The following is a 10,084-nucleotide window of genomic DNA, read 5'->3' as shown; positions in this document are numbered from 1 at the left end:
AATCAATGTTGTAAAAAAACACTAGGCGCTAGTCGGGCGGACAGGCCCCTCGAAGATTAATCGGGGATTAGTCGGAGATTAATCGGGGATTAGTCGGAGATTAATCGGAGATTAATCGGATTTGTATTTTTGTATTTTTATTTATTAATCAACAAATTATTGTATAAATACAATTAAAATATGTATTATACTATATAAAAATAATAATATAAAATTATTTAATATAGAAAAATATGTATATTTGTAACATATATCTTTAAAATTGTACAAACATCAACATTTCAACAACAATATCATTAAAACAACTTAAAAGTGAATTATAATAAAGCAAAAAAAATAAATTCACAATTAAAAATACTTTTGTTGATTGTCTTTTAGACGGTCTAGGCGGTGCCGAGGCGGTCTAGACGGAGCCCAATCGGCTGAAAATCGCCTAGGAATCAATAAAACGCCTAGAGGGACTAATCATAGAAAATCGGGCGGATTCTCGATTTCGAGCGCCTAGGCGGCCTTCGTTTCGAATGGTGCTTACAATGAAGTGACCTTAATTGGTCTTATCTTATGTATGATTTTATTCCCATACATAAACTTGGCATTTTTATGGTTTTCTAGTTAACATTTTGAGAGTTTTTATGTGAGAGAGCAAACACCGAAATTGGAAAATGTGGACAAAAAAATTATTTTCCTAAAATCACAGGCTTAATATATTTGTTGCTTCCTCTACTTAGCACAAAATTTTAACCCTCTCAATTTTCAAAATTTCAAATGATCCTCTATTCTTATCCAATTGCATTTAATAACTCTAAAACTTCAACTGGCTCGTAAATTTTCAAAAGTTCATAACTACTTATCTACTTAACATGTCTCCCATTTTCTACATCCAATAAATTCTATTAAGAATATGAAGCCATTTACAACTTTTGAGAATTAAAGCAAACAATTAAAATTTTGAGCCAAATACAGGATCTAACTATAGATGTATTAGGCCAAAATCATACTTATCATTATTTGCATGAGCAAAATTTGCATCTTTGTTTTGATTTCTTCAACATGAGAAGAGTTTTTTTATCAATTTCACAAAATATCATGTTAAAAAGACCTCTGCAACTATTCCAATGTACCAAAGCGACAAGAAATTTACATATATTACCCATGTGGGAACCAAAATCACTTGCAACAGAACACCAAGCATTTCTCATTTTTCTGAAAACTGAACAAAATTGTGACTTCTAACTAGACTTTCTGAATATGCATTTCTCGAGCCAATTTCAATTGAGTAACTTCATTCGTTCCTATGTGCCATTCTTGACTTCTTTCTATTTAAAGCATAGTTATCAAGTTGCAGACCTTTATTTGAAGAGGGCAGTTCATTCTTCAGAGTCTGAAATTTCAACAGCACCTTCTTCTGGTTGAGATTTAACCTGTCGGGTTTGAATCAGATAATGTGCTACAGATTTGAAGCCCAGCTGCATAACCTGATAAGGTATACCAAACTTAATCACTTCACTTCCTGCTGCTCAACATGCTAATTTCATCTTTATCATTTTGTTGTGATTATTGCAAAAGGAAGTGTGGTAACTAACCTTTTTATAAATACAACCAGTGGGTTCCCATCCTTTCGCCTTTCGGCATAGACTGCAGTTGCAAATTCCACGACAAACAGGGCAAACCCAATTTGCATTCTCGTTCACTTCAATCACACTCTCTCCATATCTGACATGTAACAAATTTGACCTTATTCACATTCACATAGTTATCAAGAATAACTTTATACTTAAATACATCTAAGTATATTGTGGCAACTCTGTAAATTGGAACTGTATTTCTGATATTATTTCAATTTTTCACTTTCCCTTCTTACCAGAAAAAAGAACGACTAGTCATATAATTGATCAAAAAAACTTACAAGAATTGAAAGAATAAGAATTTTAACAACCCATAAGGATTTCAATGGGAATCCCCCTTACAAGCCCCTCAAAGCCACTTTATTATTGTGAACTGCTTTGTATGAAGCAAATACCAAACATCCAGAGGCAGAAATACGGGAAAAAAGTACTAATTAAAATTTCAGAACCAAATAAAGGACAACTTAGTTATTAAGATGACAACAAATACCTTGTAAATAAGCAACCTCCACAAAATTGACCTTGGACCGCTTTGCAACTGCTGCAATGGGTACGAAGCCCAAGAGTTTTCTGCCTGTAAGAAAGGATGGCATTTCTAAGCATTTTTAATGAAGCAGCCCAAATAAAGTAAAGAATTGCCAAGTACATCCAGATGACAAACTGCTGAATTTGAGCATTTTATATCACAAAATAACGCTCATCATGTGAAAATTAAAAAAAGCTGGCTCCAAAAATAATGAATCTACCCAAGGTTCTAGCATGGAAGCATATGCATACCCTACAAGAGCTACCATGCTAAAGAATTGAAACCCTAAAGAATTCTCCTTTTGGAATACCTGAATCAATAGCCATTAGAATATCTTGAATTAAGAACAAGGCATTCAAATTTTGAAAATAAAAAAAAGGAAAATTTTAACCTTCAAAATAAGATTAAATGAGGACAAAAACTGAAAACCTGCATTGATGGCATGTTTCTCCTTTCTCTGGATCATATATGCGCTTTCCATCCTCCCTATATTCATCCATTGACGAAGTCCAAGTTGTCTCACAATCACCTAGAAGCTTCTCATGTCTTTCATCGTATATCTCCGGCTTAGAGCCTTCTTTTATCCGTATCTCTAGATCCTTAGAGTTAGAGGATTCTTTCTTTGTTTTGGTGAAGTAATCTGAATAGCTCACTGGATTCATACTCTTCAACCTGACAACCATAAAGTACCGAAACAAGCAAAAAAAAAATTCTCAAGCATATCTCTATACAATTGGAATTTGGCAAGAAACGGCTGGCAAAGAAAGAAAAGTGATGTTTTGATTTCACCAACACAGTTTTTCACCGTTAATGAAGTTTAATTATTCAATTTCTTTTTAAACGAAAACAACCAGAAGATGTATATTTTCCAAGCTTAGTTAGTGAGCCACAAGACAATACAGAGATGAAAGGACAAATAGTTAACAAATGAAGTTGAAACTTTCCAAAATTGCAAGAGAATCTCATATATTTACTCTCAAGGATTAAATTATACCATTTTTTCCCTTTATTGTTAAAACAAGGATTAAGCCAAACAACATCATTTCACACGATACTATTAGGATTAAGAAGAACATATCATAAACAAGACGCTATTGTACTGGTCTTAATTTCCTCCAAATTTATGGCAAGCAAATTGGGATAACACAGTTCTAAGGACCATAAACAGAAGCCAATAAGGAATTTTTTTTCTCATTTCCGAGATACCTAAAGAATTGGTGGCCTTTACAGCCGGTCCCAAGCCCGGACAAAGGAGGAGGGTTGCGGTAGGTTTGTGGCGGCCAGCGTAAAACTTAGCCACATCTTATGACATGAACCATAATATAAATACCGTTGGGGCGTTCCCTACTCAGCGACGCGCTGCACTTCCTAGACCCGGGTGTAGTGATAAATGTGCAAGGGTTGCTAGGTCGTCGCCCCGAAGCGGCGCGCCACCCCAGGACCCGGGGGTGGTGTCAAATATGCAAGGGTTGCGGGTAAATAAGCTAGTCCACGGTAATGGTAGGGGTAGGGGTAAGGGTAGTAGGTTACGCTTTGGGACATGGAACATAGGTTCTTTGACAGGAAGATTAGCTGAAATTGTAGATGTTATGAAGAGGAGGAGAATAAATATATTATGCCTACAAGAAACCAAGTGGGTTGGAGCCAAGGCTAGAGAGATAGCTCCTTGGGGTTATAAGCTTTGGTACTCAGGAAAGGATAAGGGTAGAAATGGAGTAGGTATTCTTATTGATAGGGAGTATATTGATGAGGTAGTAGCGGTGTCTAGGAAGAGCGATAGAATTATGAGTGTTAAGCTAGTGATAGGGGATGAGGTTGTGAATGTCATTAGTGCATATGCGCCACAAATAGGATTAGATGTGTCTATAAGACAAGCTTTTTGGGATGACTTAGAGGAAGTGGTGCAACAGGTTCCTAGGGATGAAAAAATGGTACTAGGGGTGATCTCAATGGACACGTGGGTTCTAGGCGAGATGGGTTTGAGAGTGTTCATGGAGGGTATGGCTTTGGAGATAAGAATGAAGCAGGAAATGATATTTTGGAATTCGCATCAGCCTATGACTTGAGTATCATGAACACATGGTTTATGAAGAGAACATCCCACTTAGTGACTTATCGGAGTGGCGGTAATGCGAGCCAAATTGACTTCTTCTTAGTAAGGAGTGCTTGGAGAAAGAGTTATATTGATTGTAAGGTGATCCCTGGTGAGAGTACGACAACCCAACATAGAGTAGTGGTGCTAGATTTTCGAAGTAGGAAATGTATAAGAAAACAAACACCTCAAGTAGAGACTAAGATTAAGTGGTGGAAATTGCAAGGGGAGAATCAACAAAAATTTGTGGATGAGATGACCAAAAAAGATATTTGGACTTGCAATATGGATTCAGATATAGATTCGATATGGAATAAGATGGAGCATAGTATAAGGGAAGTAGCGAAGGAAGTTCTAGGGGAATCTAAAGGTAGCATGCCACCGGGTAAGGACACATCTTGGTGGACAGAAGAAGTACGACAAGCAGTAAAGAGTAAGAGAGAATCCTATAAACTATTGGGGAAATGTAGGAGTGACGAGAACTACGAAAAATACAAAGAGGCTAAAAGGGAAGTAAAGAAGGTCATACGAGATGCTAGAGCAAAGATGAATCGGGATCTGTATACAAGATTGGATACGAAAGAAGGGGAAAGAGACATATATAGAATTGCTCGGATGAGAGATAGGAAGACGCGAGATCTCGGAAAATTTAAATGTGTGAAGGATGTGGACCAGAAAGTCCTAGTTGGAGATAAGGATATCAAGGAACGATGGAGGTCCTATTTTGATGACTTATTTAATGGAGATCGCCAACAAGATGTTGGAGATATAAGTATCCATCACGATATGATAAATCATGAATGCCTGCGGAGAATTCAAAAGGGTGAAGTCAAAATGACATTAAGTAAGATGAAGTTGAAGAAAGCAGTAGGACCTGATGGCATCCCTATTGAGATTTGGAGATGTTTGGGAGAAAGAGGAATCGAATGGTTGACGACGTTCTTCAACAAAATTTGGAGAAACAATAAGATGCCATCAGAATGGAGGAAAAGTACCTTAATCCCTTTGTATAAGAACAAAGGCGATGTCCAAGATTGTGCCAACTATCGGGGAATCAAATTAATGAGTCACACTATGAAACTTTGGGAGCGAGTGATTGAACAAAGGCTAAGGAGGACGGTGAAGATCTCGGAAAACCAGTTTGGCTTTATGCCGGGAAGATCAACTATGGAAGCCATCCATCTAATGAGACAATTAATGGAGCACTATCGAAATAAGAAGAAAGACTTGCATATGGTTTTCATTGACTTGGAGAAAGCATATGATAAGGTACCAAGGGAAGTACTTTGGTGGGCCTTGACAAGGAAAGGCATTTCGCGGAAATATATTGACATCATAAAGGACATGTATGAGGGAGTATGCACGAGTGTACGTACTAGTGTTGGGAAGACTGAAGAGTTTCCTATTACGATTGGAGTGCATCAAGGTTCCGCACTAAGCCCATTTCTTTTTGCCATCGTTATGGATGAACTAACAAGTTCACTTCAAGATGGTATACCATGGTGCATGCTGTTTGCAGATGATATTGTGTTGGTTGATGAGACGAAAGGAGTGGAGATGAAATTGGAACTATGGAGGCAAACTCTAGAATCTAGAGGCTTTAAGTTGAGTCGAAGTAAGACAGAATATTTGGAGTGTAAGTTTAGCGGCCGTAGGAGTAGGGAGGTAGGGACAATCACCCTAGATGGGAGAGTTGTTCAGGCCTCGGATTGCTTCCGGTATTTAGGATCTATTATCCAAACGGATGGAGAAGTAGATGGAGATGTTGCTCATAGGATTAAAGCTGGTTGGTCGAAGTGGAAGAGTGCTACGGGTTTCCTTTGTGATCCCGGCATGCCTAATAGATTGAAGGGAAAATTCTACCGGACGGCAATTAGACCAGCATTGTTATATGGTACGGAGTGTTGGGCAGTGAAACACTGCCACATCCATAAGATGTCGGTGGCGGAGATGCGTATGTTGAGATGGATGTGTGGTCACACGAGAAAGGACCGGGTGCGTAATGAAATAATTAGGACAAAAGTAGGGGTCACATCTATTGAGAATAAAATGAGAGAAAACCGACTAAGGTGGTTTGGCCATGTGAGACGTAGAGCGCTTGATGCGCCGGTTAGGAGAACCGAAGAGTGGCAAAGGGATGTAGTGGTGAGGGGAAGGGGAAGACCTAAGCAAACTTGGAGGAGGGTGATCGAGAGTGATATGAGTTTATTGGGAATTGAAGAAAATATGGTAGTGGATAGGACGGAGTGGAGGGAGCGAATCTGTGTCGCTGACACGACTTGATTTTCACGGTTTTATATGATGGTTCATGTTAGCCGACCCCGAATCATTTCGGGACTAAGGCTTTGTTGTTGTTGTTGTTGTTGTTCCGAGATACCTAAAAACATTAAAGGGGCAAAACCAAGTCGATGTAAATCATCATTCTCTATCTTTTTTCTTCTTTCAGATCTTACTTAACCAAAGGACTAACAATGTCATGGAAATAAAGGAGCGAGAGAAAGAATTTCAAAGGGAAAAACAAAATTACCTGGATGAACGCCTGGCGGAATCAGAGAGGGGCAAAGATTTAGGAAGTTTCTGGGCAGTAGAAACATTTCGAGAATTTTTGGTGGTTGGAGCAGGGTGAGATTTGAGGTTGAGAGAAAGGTCGAGAATCCCCAACTTGTGTAATCTTTCGTTGTTTTCTTTGATTCTCTGCTTCCTCAACTCCTCATAGGCAGCTCCGTTATCGTCAGCGCTGGGGCTGCTTCCATCATCTCTCTTTCTTCGCTCGGACACCATTGCTTTTGTTTTGCCTGGTTCGTCAATCAGTCTATCCCTCTCCTTTCTCGTCGCTCACTAGACTACAGTCTCTACTCTACTGAAGAAAAGGAAAAAAAAAATGGAGGGATTTCACATTTCAGGAGGCGGGAAGAATAGAATGAATGAGGTAAGTAAGCGTTATTATATTTTAGGCTTAATACATCATTTGCCCCCTGAACTTATCTAGAATGGTTGATTGGCCCCTGAACTTTCAAAATGTCTCGATAGTCTCCTGAACTTGCATAAAATGTTAAACTTGCATAAAATATAATCAATTAATTACTCGGTTGTAAAAAAAAATAAGTTAAATACGGAAGATATGTTGCACGCATCTTAAAAAAGTAAAACGACTAAGGTCGGGGTATGCGATTATAATATTAGAGAAGAAATGTTTTATAGTTAAATAATTAAGAAATTCTTTTTTAACATGTTTTAATCTATTTTGTGAAGTATGTAATAACATTGTAAGGCACGTGTAACATATCTTCCGTATTTGACTTACTTTTTTACAACCGAATGATTAATTGATTATATTTTACACAAGTTCAGGGGGCTAATTGAATATTTTATGCAAGTTCAGGGGACTATCGAGACACTTTGAAAGTTTAGAGGCCAATCAACCATTTTGGACAAGTTTAATATTTAATTTATCAGTTAATATTTAATTTATTAAACAGTTTAAGGTGTCGTTTGATAAAACTGAAAATTAAGTGCTGAAAAAATAAGTACTGAATTTTAAGTGTTGAATATTATAAGTGCTGAAATTATTAAATGATATAAGCGTTTGATAAATATTAAAAATAAGTGCTGAATATTAAAATATTAGTTGATAATTTGAAGTTAAATATTTTGACTTAACAAAATAAGTGATATGTAGCTTAATTGAAAATTTTAAGTGGTTAATAAAAAAACCATTATTAAACACACTTAAACTAAATAAGTGCTTAATCTATTAATTTAAGTGATTTTTATTGTTATCAAACAAGACCTAAGTTAAGTTCAGCCATGTTCACATGCACCTTAATGACCAAATGAATTTAGTCATTCAGCGTTAGATGTGGGCTTACTATAGGATGCTTTGAATCTCCACCTTATGATTCTAATAAGCCTAGATCTAATAGTGAATGATCAAATACTACATGATCATTAAGGTGCATGTGATCAAAACCGCGGTTTTAAATATAACAAAAAAAAAATAAAGGTTAAATATAACAACTAAAAATATTCATTTGGCACATCATAATGGCAATGCTAAAAACTTTTTTCCAGGACATTCAAAGTAGTCCATCTCTCTAACAGCCAGACTGACAGTCGAGTGTTTAGCATTTTCTCTGCAAACTGCAGCATTTTGGAGTTTTTCATAAACAAGTGTTTATAATTATTTGTTATTGACAAAATTATCCTTCTTATTTCAACACAATATTTTAAACCATGTCCATATTGGACATTTTAAATACTAACAACAACATTTTAATATAATTTTACCAAATACTAATAATTAAAACAGCTAACAACAACAGCAAACAGCTTACTGCAGCCGCAAACAGCTAACAGCTGAACCAACCTGGTCCTCAATTTCATTTTTTAGTTATTTCGTTTAGGTTCTGTTTTTTTAGATCAAAACGTCCTAAAATCGATTTTGAGAGATTATGAGGGTGTTTGTTTCAGCTTTTTGGAAGAGCGTTTAGCGTTTCACTCCAAACCGCAAGAAATATAGCGTTCGGTTAGGTTTATATAACCGCATCGTTTAGCATTTTCTTTAAAAACTGCAGCGTTTTGAAGCTTTTCACGAAAAGCTTTTTCTTGGAGTTTTTCATGAACATTAGTTTATAGTTATTTGTCATTGATAAAATTATCCTTTTTATTTTCACACAAAATGTTTCTCTTTAACATTATTTCTATTTCTATAACATAATTACCGAAAGAAAAATGTTTTGTTGCGTTCAATAAAAATTTTTTATTTTTTTATTTAGATTATTTTTATTAACTTGTGTAATACATTTTTTATTTTATAATTTATTTGTTGATTAATTTAAAACATGTTCATATTAGACATTTTAAATACTAACAGCAACAGTTCAATATAAATTTATCAAACACTAACAATTAAACAGCTAACAACAAACAGCTTACTACAATCACAAACAGATAATAGCAACAACAACAGTTGTTAGCTAACAGCTGAACTAAACATACCTATATGGAGTTTTGTATTTTAGATGAATTTTCTCTAGTAAGTATTCTAAGCTTATATACTTAAAAGCACCCGCAAAAAAAAATAATATTTACAAAAATAGTAAACTAATAAGTAGACCTATTCATGGATCCGATGGTCCGTCCAGACCCGTAGACAATGGGACGGGCTTGGTTAGACTAAATTTTTATCTAGTCCGATCCGGCCCAAGCCCGAAGATACCCACTAATTTATGGGTTGAGCTTGGAATCTATTATGAAAGCTCGTCTTAACCTGACCCGGTCTGTAAAATATTAGTATGTATTTATATTTTGGTTATATATTATTACAGTTTATATGTTAATTAATAAAACTCAAATATAAAGACGTTGCATTCAAGTTTAAAACTTATTCCTATCCTGTTATAAAATTTATTCATATATTTACTTTTATTAATAATATATAATAATAATAAAACTAAAAACTATTTCAACCTAATATATAAAACATATATAAACAAACCTAATCTAATACCATCTGATTGTTTTTTTTTACATTCCGCCTGCCTACCTCCCTCCATCTCCATATCCCATTCATGTTTCGTCTAATTTAATCTCATCTCATTCTTCTTTAAACCTCGCCCTTTTTTTTATAATATTATTGATTGTAATTTAGTCGAAATGTTTCATTAAAAAATAGTTGAAATGAAAATTGAAATTTATATATAAAAAAAATCAATATGGGCGGCCTGGGCTGGATCTGGATTAAGGTTTTTTGATCCAACCCAGCCCGGCCCGAACCCGAAGCATATTTAACACGGACTGGGCTGGGTTTGGGTATAAGTTTTTATTTATAAGTCCGGTGTA

The 10,084-nt window shown here is 35.7% G+C and overlaps 1 protein-coding gene across 1 annotated transcript; it reads right to left on the bottom strand.

Annotated features, from left to right (window-relative positions):
- Nucleotides 1–939: 939 nt before the first annotated feature.
- On the bottom strand, nucleotides 940–7,132 carry LOC136208477 (uncharacterized). The gene is made up of 5 exons (XM_065999390.1): nucleotides 6,771–7,132; nucleotides 2,581–2,823; nucleotides 2,116–2,199; nucleotides 1,584–1,713; nucleotides 940–1,475 (listed from the first exon to the last, which is right to left on the bottom strand). Exons 1-5 carry the CDS (start codon nucleotides 7,022–7,024, stop codon nucleotides 1,368–1,370), a joined length of 819 nt encoding a protein of 272 aa, XP_065855462.1. The 5' UTR covers nucleotides 7,025–7,132; the 3' UTR covers nucleotides 940–1,367.
- Between the last annotated feature and the right edge of the window lie 2,952 nt (nucleotides 7,133–10,084).

The sequence above is a fragment of the Euphorbia lathyris genome, chromosome 10, assembly GCF_963576675.1.
Source record: "Euphorbia lathyris chromosome 10, ddEupLath1.1, whole genome shotgun sequence".
Lineage (NCBI taxonomy): Eukaryota > Viridiplantae > Streptophyta > Magnoliopsida > Malpighiales > Euphorbiaceae > Euphorbia > Euphorbia lathyris.
This window is presented reverse-complemented; position numbering and strand designations above follow the sequence as displayed.

What these genes read in the sequence shown, in the direction of transcription:
- LOC136208477 (XM_065999390.1), bottom strand. Translation starts at nt 7,024, where the DNA reads ATGGTGTCCGAGCGAAGAAAGAGAGATGATGGAAGCAGCCCCAGCGCT. An exon ending in TCCGCCAGGCGTTCATCCAG is followed by an intron (nt 2,824 to 6,770) that starts GTAATTTTGTTT and finishes TATGGTTGTCAG; the next exon opens with GTTGAAGAGTATGAATCCAG. An exon ending in GAAACATGCCATCAATGCAG is followed by an intron (nt 2,200 to 2,580) that starts GTTTTCAGTTTT and finishes CCTTTCTTACAG; the next exon opens with GCAGAAAACTCTTGGGCTTC.